This window comes from Zingiber officinale, chromosome 3A (assembly GCF_018446385.1).
Source record: "Zingiber officinale cultivar Zhangliang chromosome 3A, Zo_v1.1, whole genome shotgun sequence".
NCBI classification, from domain to species: domain Eukaryota; kingdom Viridiplantae; phylum Streptophyta; class Magnoliopsida; order Zingiberales; family Zingiberaceae; genus Zingiber; species Zingiber officinale.
In genome coordinates, this window is record NC_055990.1 from 22,356,124 (window position 1) to 22,378,119 (window position 21,996).

General features: G+C 38.9%; 2 protein-coding genes across 3 annotated transcripts; one reads left to right on the forward strand and one right to left on the reverse strand.

Annotated features, from left to right (window-relative positions):
* The first annotated feature begins 261 nt into the window (after nucleotides 1–261).
* LOC122051403 (chaperone protein dnaJ 10-like) lies at nucleotides 262–9,059 on the forward strand. 2 transcript variants are annotated; one of them, XM_042612536.1, is made up of 10 exons: nucleotides 262–418; nucleotides 1,001–1,106; nucleotides 1,579–1,638; nucleotides 1,896–1,978; nucleotides 2,117–2,282; nucleotides 3,277–3,406; nucleotides 3,831–3,989; nucleotides 4,061–4,224; nucleotides 4,396–4,476; nucleotides 8,676–9,059. In XM_042612536.1, exons 2-10 carry the CDS (start codon nucleotides 1,020–1,022, stop codon nucleotides 8,757–8,759), a joined length of 1,014 nt encoding a protein of 337 aa, XP_042468470.1. In that variant the 5' UTR covers nucleotides 262–418; nucleotides 1,001–1,019; the 3' UTR covers nucleotides 8,760–9,059. The 2 variants fall into 2 exon arrangements, with proteins under 2 accessions (XP_042468470.1, XP_042468471.1); XM_042612537.1 differs by lacking the exon at nucleotides 262–418 and adding an exon at nucleotides 431–594.
* A 994-nt stretch (nucleotides 9,060–10,053) lies between these two features.
* Nucleotides 10,054–13,982, reverse strand: LOC122051404 (probable prolyl 4-hydroxylase 7). Its single transcript, XM_042612539.1, has 7 exons — nucleotides 13,678–13,982; nucleotides 13,535–13,592; nucleotides 13,339–13,443; nucleotides 10,963–11,020; nucleotides 10,699–10,874; nucleotides 10,573–10,633; nucleotides 10,054–10,480 (listed from the first exon to the last, which is right to left on the reverse strand). Exons 1-7 carry the CDS (start codon nucleotides 13,914–13,916, stop codon nucleotides 10,173–10,175), a joined length of 1,005 nt encoding a protein of 334 aa, XP_042468473.1. The 5' UTR covers nucleotides 13,917–13,982; the 3' UTR covers nucleotides 10,054–10,172.
* Nucleotides 13,983–21,996: the final 8,014 nt, after the last annotated feature.

The following is a 21,996-nucleotide window of genomic DNA, read 5'->3' on the forward strand; positions in this document are numbered from 1 at the left end:
AAATAAATACATAAAGTACAAAAATATATGATTTAACTTACCATATCATTCCATCCATAATTCAGTCGGATTAGTCGGAAAATAGTGATTAAAGGCATCTCACATTTTAATTTTATATGAACCTGAGTTTTGATCCCGCAATTAATTTGTAAACAATTGTAAGCTTTTTTGCAAATAATGAATATTTTAAAATTGTTATGGGCATTCTGAAAATTACGCAATCTTTGGGAGGCAAAAATGTAATTTTCCGGATTTCCAATCCTTTCCGCCTGTAACCGGCGATATACTAACCAGCAGCGTTTTATCGTCTTCCCGTGTTTGGAATATATCGGGCACTCTCCACTGCTATCTCACTCTGAGCTCCGGGTCACTTCGTGCAGCTACGCCGGCGCTTCTTCCGTGGCCTCCGCATCGACAGGTGCTTGCTCCCCCGATTCGCCCATTCTTTTCGCTTGTTCTATCGTGTTGCTTAATCTCCTCGAAAGATCCTCTCTTCGCCTTCGAAGCTTCGTCGATTTGTTCTGGTTTCAGTCAAATCCACCCGGATCCTGTTGCCTCCCTTCTCTTTCGCCCCTTTTGAAATTTTCCTTTGAGGTAAGAACCGAAGGTAGTGTTCTCTGTTAGTGCTTTGATTTTTTTTTTCTTGTATTTCTCCCTGACCTCTTTCCCTATTCTCTTTCCAAAAAATGGTTTTGTTCCGCTCACTATTTTCCTTTGGAGGGAAATAAAGGCTTTTAGTTATTTGCTTATTATCCTGTGCGGGCTCTATCCGTGTTTTACGTTGATGGTGATATATATTCTTTTTTTTGAAGACTTAAATTTGTCAGGAAAAATGCCTCTTACTGATCTAAAACTTCACTGCCTACCACAATAATGTGGGAAATGCTATTTGTGTTTGTACGTATATCTGTATCTGCACCACTGATTGATTTGTTCCACTGACAACCTGTGACGAGAATAACTGGCTCCACAATTTAATGATTTGACCCTTGTGCTGCAGATAGGTGTAATTAGGAATCATGGTGAAATCTACCGAGTTCTATGATATATTGGGTGTTAGCATAGACGCGTCTTCTTCTGAGATCAAGAAGGCCTATTACCTTAAGGTAACTAGAAGATTCCTCTGATGAAGATATACTTGAGTCATTCTTTTTCACATATTCTTGTAAAAGACACTTATTTCTGCATCAGAACAGTAAGAAAATCCTCCGGACAAGTTCAGTAGTTCCCGATTATAAAAGTGAGTCATTTGAGTGCTTCAAGTTGAACTCTTTGCAGGTTCAAAATGATGTGAAAGTATTAAACTTGTAATAATAGTGACGTTCTATTCTTGGTAATTCACATATAGTTAAGAAGATTTTGTTGAACTTTAATTATCAATAGATCGGAAGGATTACATGCTCATTTGTATCAATTGAAAATCCTGAACCCCCAATCACTTTTACCATATGATGCTTAAATTGAATGGCCAGATCCCACCTAGTATTTTATATCAGTTTGTCTCATCTAGTTAAACATTTGACATCGCTATGAAGATTTTGACCTTTTAAATTGCTGATTTTGTCTCTTTATCTTTAGGCAAGATTGGTGCACCCAGATAAAAATCCCGGAGATCCACAAGCTGCTCATAACTTTCAGGTGCTTCCTATTGATGGTTCCAAAAAGAGTGGCACAATTACCTAATTGTCTACATGAATATGTTTTAATATGTTCAAAAGAAATTGTTTCTTTTTAGAATCTAGGTTTTATTTGATCCAAATATACGCCATGCAATTTGCAATTCACAATTTATTGCAATTTGCAAATGGAAACATATATAACTATACTAATAAATTTAAGATTCTTACTTCCCCGTGTTTCACTACTGTTTTATTAAGATAATATTATATTTGAAGATACTTGGCGAGGCTTATCAAGTCTTGAGTGATCCTGTGAAACGTGAAGAGTATGACAAGCATGGAAAGGAAGGTCTTTCCCAGTAAGTTCATAGAAAGGATTTTTATACGATGAATCTTCACTGAGATAGCACTGGCATTTTGCCTGAATTAAAGGTTCTATTAATGACATTGTTTTATTTTGTCCAGTTACTTATATGTTAGTAATTTTAATATGTCAGAGATTCCATGGTAGATCCTGGTACTGTCTTTGGAATGATGTTTGGAAGTGATTTCTTTGAGGATTATATTGGACAACTGGCTTTAGCAACCATTGCTTCTGTAGAAGCAGAAGAAGAATCAAATATTTCAGACAACAGAAGACAAAGAGTGCAAGAGAGAATTAAGGTATAGTTAGTCTTTCAGCAATCCCTAAATTACCTAGTCAGAGAACTCTGATAGAGTCAAGTATTGCCACTCAATCAGATCATGTGAGACTTTTGGTTGCTACCTCTACATTCTAACCATGAATTGGTATATATTCAGCCAAATTTTGCTGTCACTCACATCTTGCATGTCTGCATTAGCCTTAAGAATTGATCTCTGAAGTTATAGGCAATGTTGCTGAAGAACTTAATTTCTAAGCTTAGTACATTTGTAAAATTCCAGTGTTGCATTTGGTGGATTTGAGTTTGACTAATCATCCATTGTGCTAATTTTCTTTACCTTGCTATTTCTCTCTAGCTCATATTTGATAAGCTTATTGCTTTGTACATGCGACTTTGGGAGCTAATTTTGTGAATTTGATGAACAAGCAGATGCAACTCACATTTACTACTTTTCAATTATTAGCAGCTACAGCTTTACTGTGCCATGAATAATATGGAAGAATAATATTTGAAATTTTTTCTTTTACATTCCTTTTACCAGATTATGTTTGATTTACATCTATTAGACTATCTCATTAAAGTTTTGTTCACCATTTTATACTAGTTTATTGGAAGAGAGATATGTAGCTTCGGTATTTTAAATAACTATCATCTGAAATTTTATGGCCATCCAAATCTGAGTGGAAGCAATTACCACAGAACAATAGACATGCACTGGAAATGAGTAGGGACATTTATCTCATCATAGTACTTGACAATGAAGATTGATTTGATGGCATGCCATATTCAATTGCAAGTTCTAATCATTAAGACTCAATTTCTCTGAATGCATTTCGTTACATCAAAATTGGTATTGGTTCTCTAATGTGTGTGATCTAAGAATATAGATGCAAGCTTTCTGTCATGTTGTACGCTATTTATACTTCACTTATAAGGAGCTTTTCTAGTTTAATAAGGAGCTTTGTTGGTTCAACATAACTATATTGTGATCATTTCCATGTATCAAAGTGCAGGAACTACAAAGAGAAAGAGAACAGAAACTAATCCAAACTCTGAAAGATCATCTTCATCTCTATGTGTCAGGACAAGAAAATGAATTTGTGAATTGGGCAAACTCTGAAGCAAGTCGTCTATCCCAAGCTGGTGACTACTTATTGACTTCATTATTTCTTCTCTTTTTGTAGTTTTTATAAGACATACAATTCCAAAAAAATGCTTGATGATCAAACTGTAGTAAGTGGTCTTCAATGTGCAAAGTAACCTGGTATTGTACCTCTGGTGTTTAGAAACAAACTAAGAAAGTAATGAACCTTTGCATGGAAAAATGGTGCATTTTTCTCTCTCTATTTTTTTAATCATTGTAAAAGTCCATAATACCTATTCACTGGGGGGAAAAATGTGGTTGTGAGTGGTGTTATCCTCAATGTTCTACAATCTTTTGATCAGTAAATAACAAAGTCAAAATAAATTTTGAAACTGCATCTGGTATTGCACTATTGTTATCGGTATTGATTAGCCTTTTCTTTATCAAATTGCCACCTGCTAAAGTGAAGTATTTATTTTTTAGCTTTTGGGGAGCCTATGCTCCACACTATTGGTTATATATATGCTAGACAAGCCGCTAGAGAAATTGGAAAGAGCAAGCGATACATGGGCGTGCCATTTATAGCTGAATGGGTAAGAGATAAGGGTCACCATGTAAAATCACAAGTTAATGCAGCATCAGGTACTTGCATGATTTTCTACATTTTTGTTCTTTCCATGAGTTTTGACATTTCCATTTTTTTCTCATTTTAGGGGCGGTGGAACTGATCCAGCTTCAAGAAGGGGTGAAAAGAGAATCACAGGATCCTGAGAACCTCATGAAAATCATGGAAGAGAAAAAAGACGCAATGCTTAGCTCTTTGTGGAAAATTAATGTGCTTGACATAGAATCCACTCTTTCACTCGTGTGTCAGGCAGTAAGCACTGTACTCATATAAGTTATGCCTCACATTGTACTGCATTGGCATAAGGATAAAATTAGATATTATAAATTCCTATATTCATCTAGTGTTTGGTGAGATAATTGGAAGTGCCAGACGTGCTTTAGATTTTTTTAATAGAATAATTAAATGCTTGATTGAATTCAGGTTTTAAGAGACAATACTGTTTCAAAGGATGTACTGAAGTTACGAGCCACAGCATTGAAGAAGTTGGGAACAATTTTCCAGGTAAGGGAGCTTACTGAGAACTATTTCATTCTAGATAGACTGTTGATCACTAGTTCCTAGGTACTGTGAATTACATGAAGTAAATAACAAAATAAAATTGAATGTGATGGAGTTTGAACATGTGATTTTCTTGATTTCAATATTTTTGTTTTTAAATACGAAATTGGTTGCGGCACATCCTATCCTATCCTATCCTATCCTGCATAATACATAAGAAGCAGGGCAAGATGAGGTGCATCACGTTATCTTCCCATCCTATCTGAATCTTGAGTAGGGCAAGTTAGCTGGGCAACATAATTTACATAAAGTATATGATATGGACAACTTTGTTGGATGCCACTATAATTGGAAGCAAATTACCAGCTTGGAATAAATTTGCTACTACCTAATTAGCTAGTGGAATAAATCTACTACTACCTAAATTGTCAATTTGGAATAAATCTGTCACTACTTAATTAACTGCTGAAATAAATCTACTACTGCCAGAATTTGCTACTGCTATAAGTAGAAATAAATAAAGGGTCTTTCTATTTATGATTCCTTGTTTCCTTTAGCGATTGGTCTTTTCCTTTTTCCTTGAATAATCCATGTAATTAACTTCTTATATAAGGAGTGTTATTATCAATAAAGAGAGGAAGAAAAATTGAGTAATTTAGACTATGTCTAGGACGAGTCTTTCCCCCTCCCTTCCCTATTACGTGTTGCATGACCAAGTACGGATCCGGATCTCGACTTGTGACTCGATCCTGCACTCGGGACCATAACAACTTGGTATCAAAGTTGATCATGGGTGACATGGTTCCAATCACATCCAAACTCGATACCTTCATGGAAAGATTGATCTCACAACATCAAGTTTTCATGGAGCAGATCATCCTCCGCCAACGAGGACTAGAGGAGAAGATGACCGAGTTATCCCCTACTGTTTAAGAGATAAGACAACAGCCAGTGCCCACCGCAAATAGCTCTACTAGCATGGAGTGTGGCCCTTCCAAAGCCTCGGAGGTCAGATTAAAACCACCAATTAGGGCACCCTAGTTCCACGATACTCAAAGATAGAGTTTCCCACCTATTCTGGAGAAGGGGATTCACTGGGCTAGATTAAAAGGTGCGAAAAATTCTTTGCCAACCAAAGGACCACAGAAACCGACAAAGTTGGCCTTGTCGCCTTTCACTTGGTAGGGGAAGTCCAACTTTGGTTTAATCCGATGGAACAAGAAGAACCTGATATGACTTGGAAGAAATTCAAAAATCATTGTCATATCCACTTTGGGTCGCCTATGAGCAACAACCCACTAGGAGAGCTAGCAAATCTGAAGCAGACGGGCTTGGTAGAAGACTACTAGCGGCAGTTCCAGTCCCACCTTGCTCGGACTTCGGACCTTCGACCACAACAATAGGTTGACTTGTTCACTGCAGGGCTAGTCGAAGATCGCCGTATTGACATCAAACTGCATAAGCTTGAAAACCTAGGCATTGTGCACCTAGGCATTGCAATGAATATGACCAGGGCATTAGAATGGAAGCAGTGCTTCCATCAAGGCGGGGGGTTGCTGTGCACAAATTGAGGCGGGACTACAAATAAGCTCAACACTAGCAGTGGAGGCCCTCCTTTGGCGAAGACCAAGACAACGGGGGACATCAGCAAGGATACTCCACCTGCTTCATTTTTCAAGCATCTGACCCATGCCGAAATGGCAGAACGGAGAGCCAAGGGCCTCTGTTTTAATTGTTATGAGTCCTACTCCACGAGTCACAAGTGTAAACTCCTATTTTGGATTGAAGTGCCTGATGATGACAGGGAAGGTGAGGAAGAGGTGGAAGTGGATTTGAAAATTTCCCTCCATACTATTAGTGGCGTTATACCTCGCTTTCGAGCTTGAGGACAAGCTCAACATCGAGGAGAGGAGTGATGATATGGACACCTTTGTTGGATTCCACTATAGTTGGAAGCAAATTACCAGTTTGGAATAAATCTGCTACTACCTAATTAGCTAGTGGAATAAATCTACTACTACCTAATTGCCAGTTTGGAATAAATCTGCTACTACCTAATTAGCTGCTGGAATAAATCTGCTACTACTATAAGTAGAAATAAATAAAGGGTCTTTCTATTTTTGATTTCTTGTTTTGGTCTTTTCCTTTTTTTCTTGAATAGTCCATGTAATTGGCTTCTTATATAAGGAGTGTTATCATCAATGAAGAGAGGAAGAAAAATTGAGTAATTTGGACGAGTCTTTCTTCCTTCCCCATTACGTGTTGCATGACTAAGTACGGATCCGGATCTTGACCTGTGACTCGATCTTGCATTCGGGACCATAACATTATACAACATAATCTATAATATATTTAATTTGTCTTTAAATTTTATGTCGAAAAACTGGGGTGGGACATTAAATTATTATCTCTTTCCTGCTCTATCTTGCATGCAAGTTATATTTCTTTATTCGATTCCCCTCATCTTAGTGATGGGGCAGGATTCCCAGATGCCTTAGTTAGGACAGGCTGATGTTGTTTTCATTGGAACAGATCAAATCTCTATTTTTATTTGTTCCTTTGTTTTATAATCATGTTTACTTTGAAGGAGACATCCTTACCATCACATTGGTCATTTCACCAGATATATGTTCTTTCACTAATATCTTAGCTGTAAGTATAATTTCTCCAACACATTGCATAAAGGAATTTCATTTAAATTCATCCAATTGCTGGTGGCAGAATTGGAAATGAAAGGCTCACTATTGTTATTAAAATATAAACTCTAAAAAAATATATAGTTTATTTATGAGTAATAGAATGTGTGTAGATCTGGATTCTTTAAATACCAAAAATTATTAATATTAATGAATTATTTAAACCTCATTAAATTTAGAGAAATATATTGATTTATGTAAACTAATTGTCTGCCGTTTCAAACCAATGACTATTGTTTTTTACTACATAAATTTAATAATTAAGATATTATTCAAAACATTATTAAGTATTATTGCAAATATAGTATCATCTCAATATATATAATTATTAAAGTTTAAATCATTCATGGAGGACCTAGTTTATGTTCCAGCAAAGAAATAAATTATGCTCAATCTAGCTTAAGAATGAAATAAAATGACTAACATTAACTAAACTAAATCTGTAACATAACATGATCATCATCTAATATATATCCTTAATTTGTATTAAAAAAATAGATTTATGTATTTATATGATCTTTTTCCCCACTGGTTTACTAAAAAAAACGGAACTCCCATTGACCAATATAATGTTGAATATAACATATATGGGGCACCTCCCCTTCGGAGTACCTTTAAAGCTCCAAATGGGAGTTCATTACAAAATGCTCTGGAACAAAATCTAAAATGTAGCTTTTCATGGTATTGGAAGTAAACTAATAACCCCCTGAAAATATTCATCCTTAAATAATTAATAACAATATGAAATAATGTTTGAAACTATAATATAAATTTAGAGAACATCTCCAAATCTGCATCAGGTATTGTTGAAACAATTTGTTTGTTTAAATGCCATATTACAATAACATATAAATGCAATACAAGTTGTCCCACAACGATTAAAATGATAAGAAAAAAATAGAAAGCCATGTACTGAAATATAAATCTAGAATAATAAAAGAACAAAAAAAATATCAGAAATAAAGTAGTCATTCTATGCCATTCAGAAGGAAGTTCTTTCTTGATGAATAGAGAAAGGAGGTTGGATGGAGAGAAGATTAAGAAAAAGTTGATGTGATATAAGAGAGTGTGCATGGGAAGTTTAAGATTCAGATGCTATCTAATTAAGGGGTTATCAATATAAGGGATTATATTGTGTCAGATAATATAAGATATTTTTGTCAAATAAATATGTTAAATTCGGTTTAGAAATTGTACAATATGCATCAATATTAATTCAAACAAAATGAAATTATTATAAGCTTCTAATCATTCCAAATTGTGCAAGTGAATAGCAGAAATAAATCGAGTATTGTTTTGACAAAAATAGGTTGACTTTGATTTTACATTGTTTTTAATTTTTTATATTTCGATTACTGTGATTTTACTATGATATGACAGATCAACAATCATCTTATAACACAAACATGTCTCTGAAATTTAAAAATCTCTATTACGCCAGTGCTTTTGGTGGTGATCTCTGCCATGAAGTTTGTCTAACTGCAGTCTTGTTCTGAATTATATCAGGGTGCAAAAGCTAACTGTAGAAGGGAAAGCAGCCTTCGTGTGGAGACTGGCACCTGCAATATGTTTAGATCAAAAAGCAATTAGCATTTCAGACTTCTGTATCAAAGTGCTCTGTCGATTGGTGAAGGAAATCCATATTGTAGTGTGCAGGAGCTCATTGGCTGATAATGCCAAATTGTACTCCATAACCTCTCTTAAGTTTGTGCGTCTCTATTGGCATGATAACATGTTTTCACATTCGATGAGGGATTTGACTGCAGCACAAAGATAATTTACCTTGTGTAGGACACGTTTACTTGTTTGGTGGTTTCCTTTTCCTTTTCCTTGTCCAGAGGATTTATTACTGAAAACTATTGATTTGATGAAAAAGGGTATCTTGAATTAGTTTGCTGGATTGCTAACTGTAGATTTAAACTCACAAGTTCCTTCTATATTCTTTCATCTGTTTAAGTCAAGAATATTAGCACCAAGAAACTAATTATAATTATATGGCTAATTTGGACTTCTTCATGTGGTTTCTGCGTGCGTCAAGGTTGTTATAATTTGTCACTGGTTGCTGCTGAGTCTGAACAGACGAATCATGTTGTTAACATTGACACTCTCCAAAGGCAATATTAGGGTTTGAGATATCGAGTCGGGCCAATGTTTTGATCTTAGAATGATATTATTATCAGCTCTTGCCGGCATTTTGGACACTCACCAAAGGTAATATATAGGGGCTGTGTCAATGTTTTTATCTCAGAATGATATTGTTTTTGGCTCTTGCTGGCATTTTGGACACTCTCCAAAGGTAATATAGGGGTTGAAATCTAGAGTCATGTGACCCAATTAATCTTGAAGGTGGGCAGTTTTTCCCGTTCGTCCATCTGTTAAATCCAAAAGCGCAAGTCACTCCTTGTCTAGCAATCAACAACTCCTTGTCTAGCAATCAACAATTTAGATTTTTCATTTCAACAGAAGAAAATGTTCCAAGTACACTAATCCAAATTCAAATCGTGGATGTTTGATTAAAGCCTTGCCATCGTACCATGTCACGGGTGATTACCAAAAGTTGCAGTTTAGATTCTCTGGTCTGTAAAACGCAGACCACAAGATTGGTGGAAAGTGATGATCCCACTTGTAAAATAAGTGAGGGTCATCATTCTCCTCTTGTCCGCATTTTGCGGACCAAGGATCCGTGCTCCAAAAGTTGTCACTTTACACGTGTTGCCTGGATCAATATTTCAATCTATAATTTGAAGGAGGGAGCTTGTGTCAATGATGGGAGTGGGAAGGACACACCGGGGAGGCAACGGAAGAGAGGAGAAAAAATAACTCAGTTGGATTAGCTGTTCTAAGGCCTAGGGGGGAAAAAGTTGATACATTAGAGGCAGAAACCTCATCAAAGATCGATCGTACCAGAATTATAGAATAAATGCCATGTATACAGACATAATCTTGTTCACCTTATGGTAATATTGATTACAGTTTATCAAGTGAATAATAAATAATAACCAGCTACATGGTGCATACATTGCAGCTCTTCCTACAATACCCATGTGAATCCTTGGTGCCTACCATATATTGAGGGTTTTTCACACACTCGCCTGCTAAGGCCCACTGCGGGCAAAGAACATTCTCATCTTCACACCCTGAGCTGGAGCTTGTTTTGTGTGGTCTCTCAAAAGACCTCACATGAATCCATTTTGTTGCGGACCATTTTTCACCCTCTATGACGGGGCAGCTTCCGTGCAAACTCTCGGAGTCTGTTGTCGCATCAGGGTGTAGGCTAAAGAACAGCAAGGCATCACCTTTTGAAGGTTTTACTGCAGAAAAAAATATCATGATTTGTAGATGAAATACTGAGAATTAGAATCAGAAAGAAAAAAAATTGTTGGATAGCTGGTATAAGTGATACCTGCATAACCATTTTTTGCACAGTCTGACCAGGTGTCATCCTTCAATTGAGATAACTTCCCCTGAGATGATAGAAAAAGAGTCAGGATGGTCTCTTATGCAATGTATTTAATGATGGATCTATTACCTTCGCAGAAGGAAAGATGGTCTCTCCACCCTTCTGAACATTGGATAGGTACATTAATACTGTGGCAATTCGATGACCTCCTAGTTCTTGATTGGCTTTATCGTGAAAGAAATCAAAATGAGGCTCATATTTTTGGCCATGCTCATAATGCAGTATTTGAAAGGATTCGCCATTTTCTGAAAAAAGGTGGAAAAAAGTAAGATCATTTAGGAATAATAAATTCTTTTATGCAGCAAATCTTTTAATTTAAGGGATGTAAGAAACCTTCTGGAAGGAAGGTCCAAGCAGCAATCCTCTTCTCGATTCTTGCAACAATTTCATCCTACAAGAAGATGGTTGCAAATTTAATAAAATTAATCTTCATAGTGTAGCTCAGCAGCAACTACCATAGAAGGAAAAAAAAGGATGATGCTGATGGCATGTTGCTTGGGCGGATGAATAAGAGGGAAAAGGGAAGTGGAAGGAACAAAGAAGACACATGAAAATTTGGCAGACTGGCTTCTGTTTCTTTCCATCTTACTCCACTATTCCCTCCCATCCTCTTCCCAACATTTATCCACACAAGTAAATAAATGCACAAAGGACAATATAAAATGCTTATTTCTGCATAAGAATCTGTGTCAGCATACATGAGAGTGTGCATTGGCTTTGTGTAGTGTGTGCATGCTTGTGCACATTTACAACAACCACAACAACAACAACCCTTGTGCACATTTGATTACATAATTCCGAGAAGAGAAAGAAAAAGCAATTCAGTCGGTCATTAGCATTCTGAAACAACTTCAAGTAAAAAACAAGAGTTGCCCAGAGCATTTAAGGTTGACAATTCAAACTTCACTTCACTTTTAGACAATTTGGCATCAAGAAAGAAAAACTGATAATTGCAAATTTTCCATCAGGAATCTACGGGTCCAAATCAACTATAAATCACATTTACTATCTACACACATATAATGTGTCTCTAATTGTGACATGATCGATGGGCTGACATTTAACACTCTCTCTCACAAAAAAAGTACTAGTAATTACTTCAAAATTTTAAAACAACACTATGGACAAACTGCAATTATTGAAATATTGGTGATTCATAACATCATATTGCATCATATCAGATAATCTGATATGATGTAAAGAAGGAAGACGATCTAAAATTGGGCCACTTCACAGCTGGGTTGCAATGCATCTCCCTGATGTGTCAATGTGTTGTAGGATTTTAGAATATAATCTAAAATTGGGCCACTCATGCTCATTAATAGTTATGAATAGAGCGTTTGCATTGAGTAATGACAAGACTCATATATATTTGTTGTAGAACTCACCATCTACCTCACAGCTGGGTTATAATGTATCTTCCTCACATGTCAGTGTGATGTTGGACCTGGTCATTCAAATTAAGTCTCTTTATCAGTAAAACAAGGAGTCCACTTTGGTCGATGAAGTGACATTTGGAAGACTGAGCATGCCTTTATGCAAGTAACTGTATGCATAAGTTGACATTTGAGCCTACTTTCAGTTAGCCGCACCATTATGAGGTGAAAGTTACCTAACAAGCAAACTGTCGCAATGACTGACTAGAGGAGTAAGAAATTAAAGGGCAAGGCAATAAGATAGTATATGGGGTTATGAGTCCACTATAGCAAGGAATATGGTTAGATAAACAAACTTGAAACATGAAGGCCTAGAGGTCAGTGAGCCAATAGAGCTGAAGATAGCAATATAATTCCTCAAGTTCCTCCTTGTGGCTGGCATTCAAGGAGCCATTAATGACATACCTCCTTGCAGCTAGCACTTAATGACTCAAGGAACCACACGATATTCCAATCAAAGCAAGTAAATCTAGTATTGGCACGCTCATGCAAGGATCGCAATTTCATTAGCAAGTTCCAAGCAAGGACCTACAAAATAAAGCTAGCTGACTTGAATGGCAATGCAACAATATTTTTAAGTAGCAACTTCCGGGCATTATAGTAGCTAGACCTCATTTTCATTCTAGGGCCAATCATATAGCTAGTGAACAACAAAAGATGAGACACGCTCTCAATGACTAGGTGTCACCCAGTGACTTATTCTAACTTCTTCATTCTGTCTTCCACAACAAAGAAGAAAAGGGATGTCTAGCAAAATAATAAGAATCAGCCACAATGGAGACTATTTATCCCCACCTATTCTTACAGATCCACTATAAGTCCAGAAAGCTTGGGCATTGGAATCGTTTACATGAGGAACCTCTCAAAATAGCTAAGGGTGGGCAAGCATGATTACCACAATCTTCCCTCCTGCGAGGACAACATAGAGATAACAAACCTAAATAATATGTTGTTGTAGAAGTTGTTCCTTTGAAAGGTTATACAACTCTAGCAAAAACAATCAGTTCATCCTACAAACTAACCAGGGAAACTGAAATGGGTGAAAGAAATAGTATTTTGGTTGTTATTCAACGGTATCTTTTCCTGAACAATGAAATTACTAAGAAGACCTTCATCAAATCTCTTACAGCAAATGCTCTTTGCATTGGCATGTCATGTATAGCGAACTATTGCAAAATGTACTGAATCCTGGAAGACATACGTGCATCAAGGTTGCAAAATGCATAGAGCAATAAATAATTTTCATGAAAGGGCCAGAAACATTAAACATTACCTGCCTCTTTCCGATGAACATGCCAGAGCTCGTCCGCACCTCACTCATCATACTCTCCCCCGAATCATTATCCGCGACCATAGATTTCTCCAACTTATCCTTTGCCTGGTTCCAAAACGCTCGTCACTAATCGAACCCATAGAAACCCCCAAATTCACGATATGTAATACAGAAAAAAAAGTCAAAAGATTCTAACCAGAGAGATGAGATGGTCGCACTCCTCGTCGGAGAGGAATCCCTGATACAAGAAAGCCCTACCAAACACCAAGAGCAGAGTGAAGGCCAGAGGCCGAGGCAATCCTACAAGAATAAGAAGAAGGCGGGCTGGGAATCCCTCACCTGGGATTCCACGACAACTCAATTACTCGAGAAGGATCCAAGAAGTCGGAATCCGCCAGGCCGAACGACGATCCGAGCAGAAGAAGCGAGAGGAGAAGGGGGAGGAGGAGACGATACGAAGAGGCGGAGGATCCCATCACCGGGGAGGCGGCGGAGCAAGGGAGAAAGGAATCAGATCGGTGAACGCGGAGAGGAGACGACAGCGAGCAGGTCTTCGCAGGCGGATTCTTCGCCCTCATTAGTCCTCCTCGATCGCCGGTGAGGTTACGCCTCCACTTGCAATGGCTGACGTCATCGGTGGGCTCCGGCTCAATGTTTTTTTATATATATGTGCCTTCAAGCATTTTATTCTGAAAATATTCCTATACCTTTAATTTTTATACAAATTACCGGATAACTTCTACAAAATATTATATATATATACTAGAATTTATAAAGATTATGAGATAGCTGGTACAATAAATATAAGTTATTCATAAATGATATTAGGATCTCTAAACAATATGATATCAAAATATTATTTACCATTTGAACTAAATTATTTAAATTTCATTAATATGATTCTGTTCGGAATCTAAGTCAGACGGATCATCGAGTGAAGTAGATGAAATGTTAATCAAATTGTGATGTCCCGAAAGAGGGATATGCTGAGATAACTTCTATGTTGACCAAGTTGTTAGAAGTCCTCTGATCAACGCTATCTGCAGCTAGCGACCGGATCGCCCTGGTCCCTGGTACCCCGATACTCGAGGCAGATCCAACGAATATATAAATAATGGACTAATGCTAGAATAATAAAATGCGTATAGAATATGAATAGAGAACGTACCCTGGCCCGGGATACCCTCGGGTGGATCGGTGAGTTGGTCGGGATGATGCTCGCGTTGCCCTGACTCGGAAAGGTAGATGACTTTGAACAGACGGGAGAGCTGGATCTGACAGCACTCAGTCGAACGTGACCTGCATTCGGAAAACGACATGCGGGCTGGGACCTCTCCACGCCACTGTGGTCGGGATATGATATTGGCACGCATGTCGAGATATGACATTGACACGTAGGTCGAGATGTGACATCGGCACGCAAGCCGAGAAACGACATCGACATGCAGCCCGAGAGGTGACATTAACATGTAGGTCAGGATATAATAACGGCACGAAAGCAGGAGATAGGTTAGCGACACGTAAGCTGAGATATATCAGTAGCACACGGGTTGGGATATGATCTTGTCCGGAACCTGAGTCAGACGAAGGCCGGATGAGCTGTCGCTGGTGTTGACGAAGAGGCGACTATGACACCCTTATCATATGTGCCCTAAAGAACGAACCCTCACGTGGCACTTGCGGATGGCGATAACTAAGCTGGCGGTACTTGAGCTCTGCACGCACTCAGACAAGCACAGGGAACGTTAGAGGCCAGAAGCTAGGGAAAAAGTCCCCAGAGCAGGCTCTCCGACACTCAAGTCAGGTACTTTTTCCACAAAAGAACATTGTACGAAGGAGAAAGAAAAGTATAAGATAAGTGTGAATATGTGAGAGAGCGTACCTGCTCAAGGGAGAGGACCTCATTTTTTATATGACAGTACGTACCTCTGAAGCCTGACTACTGTCAGGGAATGTCGGGTGTCAGGACTTGTCTGGTGATGGAGGACGCGTGACACCCTTTTGTGGACTGGAAGAAGGTTCCATTCGCAGATGACCGCAAGCCATTGGAATATTCCCTGACATACAACAGTTATTCTCTGATAAGTGGTTACGATTCCCTGACCTTGTTGTCATGTAGCACCTTCTGTCCCACCCAGGTATGACAAGGGCAGCTCGGGATGATCTGTCAGGTATAACACCTAGCCTAAGTCTTGTGGGGCAAGGAGAGCTGAAGTGATATCGCTCAAGAGCTGACCGAGAGTTGGCCTACTAAGAGAACCAGACCTAGATATAATCGAACTATGAAAACTCGACCAGTCGAAGTAGGTCAGGCATCACCCCGATTGCACATCCTGATTTAGATCTAGGATCCTGATATGTAAGCACTCGACCGGGCATTATGCGTCTAAGGACACTAGGCGGTCCTACCTCTTCTTTCCCTAGCTATTGACTGCTACGTCCTTTTGACTATTGACTGACACGTCCTCTTGGCTGTTGATTGTCACGTCCTCCTAACTGTTGATTGTCATATCCCCTTGACTTCTGACTATCACATCTCCTTGACTTCTGACTGCCACGTCTCCTTGACTCCCGATGATCGGACCCTACCATTATGCACCGTATCACAAACCTCCATCCCCCAAGTCTAGTCAAAGGAGGTTCAGGTCCGACTGACTAGACTCATACCCTGGTTTCATTTATTTCGCCATTATAACCTTAAATTCTACTCCTTTTTTCAGATCCTCGGTCGTATAACCTGTTTAACTACTCAATCCACCTAGGAAGAAGGATCATTTTAACTTCTGTATAAGTTGTTTTCCCCTTCCCCTCTTGTTTAAAAGGAGGTCAATCACCATCCATAAAATCGTACTTTCTTTCTACTGACGCCCTTTACCCATGGATGTGAATTCTGAGTCAGATGAACTACAACGTTTCCGTCAACAATTGGATCAGACGATTCAACTGCTTATCCAAAGGGGTATGCCTTAGCCGAGATAACGTAGGATAGAGATCTTCAATCTTCTCTTCGGTGAGAAATTGAGGAACTTTGGTTAGCCGCTAAATCTCGAGCCCGGGCTGAAGTACCGTTGAAATAGAAAGTTTATTTAGACCTGGAGAGTCAAGCCCAATTCCTTATCTATTTGAAAGAGAAACACGCCTCTTTCATATCCCTTCTTCAAGAAGAAAACCGACTCAAAGAGGAAACCATTGTCTAGCAACGTCACATTATTCAATCCACCAAGGTAGAGCTAATTCAAGCTCAAGCTTATCTGGAGCAGGTAGGTCAAGCAGAACACTTTTGCTCGAGGTGTCGACCGACTGCGGATACCATAAGAGAACTCTGATCGCTTAGATATCTCAAATGCAAAAATAATCCTTTGAGGAGTGTTTCCTGTATTTTATCAAATAAATACAAATCTAGTTAGGTTTCGGTCTTTGTTCATATTTCTTTTTCCATTGCCTCCCTAACACTTCCTTACTTTATGCAGACCCTGAGGAGGGTTAGTGAAAGCTCTGTCTGCTGATAACCCACCTAGGAACAAGAGTGTAGAAAGCTGACCCATGAGTTGTTAAGTGTGGGAATATGCTTGCTTATAACTTGTGCTAGGGCAAGAGTTTGAAATCCCGACCGAGAGGTCGTTGGTCGTGAGAGTATGCTCACTTATAACTCGCGCTGCGACGAGAGTTTCGAGGCGTGAGAGTATACTCACTTATAACTCGCACTAGGGCGAGAGACTGAAATACCGATTGGAAGGTCGTTAGTCGTGAGAGCATGATCACTTATAACTCGCATTGGGGTGAGAGTCTGGAGGTGTGAGAGCATGCTCACTTATAACTCACACTAGGGTGAGAGTCTGGAGGCATAAGAGCATGCTCACTTATAACTCGCGCTGGGGCAAGAGTCTGGAGTCCCGACCAGGAATTGGTTTGGAAGCCTAATCGAGAATTTGTCTGGAAGCCTGATTGGGAATTGGTTTGAAAGCCTAACCAGGAATTGGTCTTGAAGCCTGACAAGGAATTGACTTGGAAGGGCAGCACTTGTGGCTCTGAAGGAGTTGGGCTAGTGGACTTAGCCTAATGTTCCTGCGATCACAAAGTGCATTACATAAGGCTTTAGTTAAATTTGAACCTTACCCTGATTCCAAGGATGGGTGGAGGAGCCAAATTTTGATCAACATTTTCCGCCGTCTCGTGCTTCATTTTCCGAGGCCACAGCCTGGAATTTTGGGTCCTCAAGGCATGATCTTCGTGAGATAGGGTGCTCCTGTTTGCATATCACCTCCATGATTTTCTTGTCATGTCCATCATAAATGCCCTTTCATAAGGAGCTGACACGTCCCCCTGAACTTTACTTGTGATGATGTCTGACGCATGTTTTCTGCACACGACCTCAGAGCGCTTCTGTCCCTTGATCTGATGATCATAGTATGCTTCGCAATTTTGATTGTCCGGTTCGACTCCCAATTCTCCTTAAGGGTTTTAGTTTAAAAACCCTAAAGGCCCCGTGTAGTGGCTTACTAGCGCATCGTCTTCCTCCAATCTCTCTTCCCTTGCTCATCTTTGCTTGCTAATCTTCCCTTTCGTATAACTACTTCTCCTTCTTCCTTTATTACACCTTCGTTTATTGATTAGATAATGGCTAGAGACACGATAGTGCTCTGGTATGCCTATTTTCATTCCGATTTAGACATGAGTGACTTTAAATTTGTACAATCCAGTTTAAGGTTGTCCGAAGCATATCAACTACGCCTCCCTGGGCCTGATGACCATCCATATTGTAACAACCCAAATTTCCTCATTACGAGTTGTAAAAGTGCTTATAAATATTTAGAAATATTCTAGAGACTTTTAGAAAATTTAGAGTATTTTTATGTAATTTTCGGAGTTCGTTTGGTATTTTTACCAAAAGAAACAAAGTTGAGGCAAAAAGAGGTCGGGCCAAAGATCAAACCGGAGACCTCTAATTAAGCAAAGCCTTAAGTTGTTTCGGATGACCAAGAACCCAGCAGGGCCGTGCTGATCAAATAGAGGGTGAAAGTAAATTTACGTAGTGATAGATAACAGAAATACCCTAGGTATAAAAAGGGATAAGTTAAGAGAGGAATTGGGTTTTTTATTCTCTCTTGACCTAAACCTTTCCTCCTCTCTACTGCGCGCGACGTCCCCTGCTTGGGCGAAAGCAAAAAGAGGAAGCTAAAGCTTCGTCTCCGACGGTCGGCCAAGGACCCAATTCCGAGGGCTTTTCACATCTTCACGATCACCTCGTCGAGGAGAGCGTGTAGACGCGAGGAGTCGCTGGAATTTACGAGATTCTCTGAAACCCTAGAAGCCGATCTCGACTGTGAGTCAAGGAAACTCTGTAAGTGCTTCTCACCTGTAGTAGGAGTAGCTCTCGGATCTTTGTTTCCTTCTTCATTTTCGAAGCATGCTGTAAAAAATGTTGCTTTTGAAGCTTGCTGGCGTAAATCTCAAAAAAAAAAAAATTTGTATAGATTAGGCATGTGGTTTAGGTTCTTCAGCCTTATAATTAGCATTTCAGATTTAGATTTTCCTTTTTACCTTAATGGGCACGATCGGCTCATATTTAGCCTTGCAGTTTTCGGTTTTTGTTACTAGGCAATGAGCATGAAATGATTTAGATTTGAGCATGTAGTGTTAGTTTCGTTGTTACTGCGATGAACAGAAATGGCCTAGATATGTAGCATCTCTGTTTTAGATTTTCTTTGCTGCAATGAGTAAAAGCAGTCATTTAAATGAGTATGCAGTGGAGTGGTTATATGCCCTATTAGATCTTTTAGAGACTTATGGGTAGATCAAGGTCTTTATAGGATTCTGAATTCCAGAATTTGGATCCCCAGACGGCAAGTGGTTGAAGAGATGCCGAGGCATTTTATATGAGAAGCATTAACAGGTAACAAGTATTTTACTTGAAGAAGCTAGTACCTGACTTCCGAGGTTGTCATTAAACAAATCCAGGTGCTCGATTTCGAGGTCTCGGCTCTGGTAAGGCCAAGGTCTTCACCCTCATAGGACTGGTGGCTCGCCACCCCAGTCTCTATTAGGGAGCGCGCTTTGGTACTACGCCTGGGCCCAAGAGAAAATTTATTATTATTTTGAAGTATAAAAGTATAAGTTTTGAACAAACGAAACAAGCTTTACATAGGTTTTAAATTTCCAGCAAGTGTTAGTTTTGCGCTACAAAAGGAGCGCGAACAGGGGAGCTTACTATTTAGTTTTGTCTGTGCTATGCATTGGGCACGAACAGCCTTTGCTTATGGGAGTATTCAGTTAGATCTTTTAGTAGCTTATTTAACACATGCAGTTTTGATTTCCTTTGGAATTCTTTAGTAGGAACAATTTGTGTGTTAACCATGCTGTTAGATCTCCTGTCGCTATTTTTAACATGCAGTTGTAGGTCCCTTCGTTGTGTAGTTTAGTCTTACAGTTTCAGATTACCTTGTTAAATCCGAGCATGAACAGCTTTAATTCAAGTGTGCAGTCCAGATTTCTTTTGCATTTCCACGAGCAAGAACAACCCACAAAGTGCATATAAGTTTTAGATCTTTTGCCGATTTAGTAAGCATGAACAATTTTTTTTTCTTTTAGTATGCAGTCCTAAATCCTTCGTTGCCAGTAAACAGCGTGAACAACCTTTTGTAGCGGTGCAGATTTATCCTTTTTGCTGGTTTTGTTGAGTGTGAACGACTTTATAATTGGCATTGCATATTTCAGTTTCCTTTGAAATTACTGGACATGAACACCATGTGTTTAAGCACTTCAGTTTCAAACTTTCATTAAGCATGCGTTTTAGTTTCGTTATATATAGACATATATGCACCTTGAGTTTTGTGATTTTAGACGGCGCTTACTAAGCATCCGCTTATAGTTGCATTTCCTCTTACTGCAGATAAAGGAAAAGGAAAGCTATAGAGAAAGAAGGCAACAAGGAGATGTGTGATGGGCGTGTGATGACTGATGAATACAAACCTTGGGACACTTCATTAAAAGTTTATAAAGATTCTGTCTTTAGAGCGTTAGGGAAATTTAGATGAATTAATTCCTTTTCGTTTTGCTAGTTTTGTTCATAGAACTCTCTCGTTCCCATTTGCTATACACATTAGTCTTTTGAGTTATATCACCGTAGCATACATGTGTAGATCGATATATTTCAGCTGATACTTAATTGCATCTTTCGAGTTTCCGAGAGTTCTAAGTATCACTATCAACAGCGTGAGCAAGACTAGTTAAGTAAAGTTTATAGTTAAGTAACGTTCACCTTTAGAGAGTAGTGAAGAGGAGGGTGGTCATTACACATATCCTCCCCCACCGACTTCGTGACCTTCTTCAAAGATCAGTTTCTTGGCGGTCTGCGATTTCCCATTCCTTCCTTCTTCTTATCCATGAGTCAGTATTTTGGTATTCCTTTGTTCCAGTTCGCTCCCAACACTTTCCGTGCCATGTGTGGAATGGTGATTCTCTGTCACTTGTATCAAGTTCCTTTGACTCCTCAACTTTTCCATCACTTCTATTCCCTCAAGCATTCTGAACCCGATATCTTCATAGTGCAATCTAGGGTTAGGTATAAGTTTTTTGAGGGCATACATTCTTCCAATAAAGGTTGGAAGTCCCACTTTTTCTATGTACAATTGCCTGACGTTGTGACCTGGCCTGTCGAATGACACCTCCGTCTTCCTTCTCCCTTCAACACCAACCCGCTTGCTTGACCGCCTCCAAAAGCTGGAAGGAGTGCAATTGCAGCTCCCTTGTTTGTTGTGGGAAAGTGTGCTATATACCTTTGGGCTAAGCCCTATCCAAACACCCTTGAGCGTACTTTTTGGTAAGATTACTTGGCTCTCTTTTTACATCTCCACTAACTGAGGTATTCTTTTTTGCTTGCAGAAGTCATCATGTTTCGAGCCTTCGCTCTTGATTCTTCCGTGATGCCCAGCGATATCCTGCGGAAACGGGGCCGAGAGATTTTGGCATGCCAGGAAGTTCCTCAGACCCCTCAGGCCAGCACCTCAGCAGAGGCTTCATCGCAACAATCTGGGGACCCCAAGTGTGAATACCCCATTTTGGACATGATGATAGACACTAGTGGAGATACCTTTGAAGGTTAAGTTAGATTCGACTCCTAGAAATCTTAACACCATAAAATTGAACCAAAGTTTATGATTGCTTTGTATCATGTGTAGGTTTGGATCTTAGGGATTTTGGATGTTGGGTCTAGTTAATCATATATTTCTTCTATGCTCTTCATTATGATAATTTAATAAGTCACATGTTATTTTTATTCTACTTATATTTATGTTGATTTAATGTGCTTTCTAATAAGATGACTTAGATAATCATATGTTAAAATTTTATGCTTATGTTTCTTTTGGTTTTATCATGATAACATAATAAGTCATGTGTTAATCTTTTTATGTAACTTGGACTTGTTCTAGCTATGCCTATGTTTCATGTGCTAAGTTGTAATGGTATGGTGACCTTTCACCTAGCCTTTTTAATGGATGACTTTTCATCTAGCCGTGACCTGTCACCTAGCCTTTTTAATTAATGACCCTTTATCTACTTGTAACTTTCATTTAGCCATGATCTTCCACTTAGCCTTTTTAATGAATGACCCTCCATCTACTTGTAACTTTCATCTAGCCATGACCTTTCACCTAGCCT

Coding starts and splice junctions, on each gene's coding strand:
- LOC122051403 (XM_042612536.1), top strand. CDS start 1,020: ATGGTGAAATCTACCGAGTTCTATGATATATTGGGTGTTAGCATAGAC. Junction 2,283..3,276: donor GAGTGCAAGAGAGAATTAAG/GTATAGTTAGTC, acceptor ATCAAAGTGCAG/GAACTACAAAGAGAAAGAGA. Junction 3,990..4,060: donor ACAAGTTAATGCAGCATCAG/GTACTTGCATGA, acceptor TTCTCATTTTAG/GGGCGGTGGAACTGATCCAG.
- LOC122051404 (XM_042612539.1), bottom strand. CDS start 13,916: ATGAGGGCGAAGAATCCGCCTGCGAAGACCTGCTCGCTGTCGTCTCCT. Junction 13,593..13,677: donor GAGTTGTCGTGGAATCCCAG/GTGAGGGATTCC, acceptor GGTGTTTGGTAG/GGCTTTCTTGTATCAGGGAT. Junction 10,875..10,962: donor TTGGACCTTCCTTCCAGAAG/GTTTCTTACATC, acceptor ACCTTTTTTCAG/AAAATGGCGAATCCTTTCAA.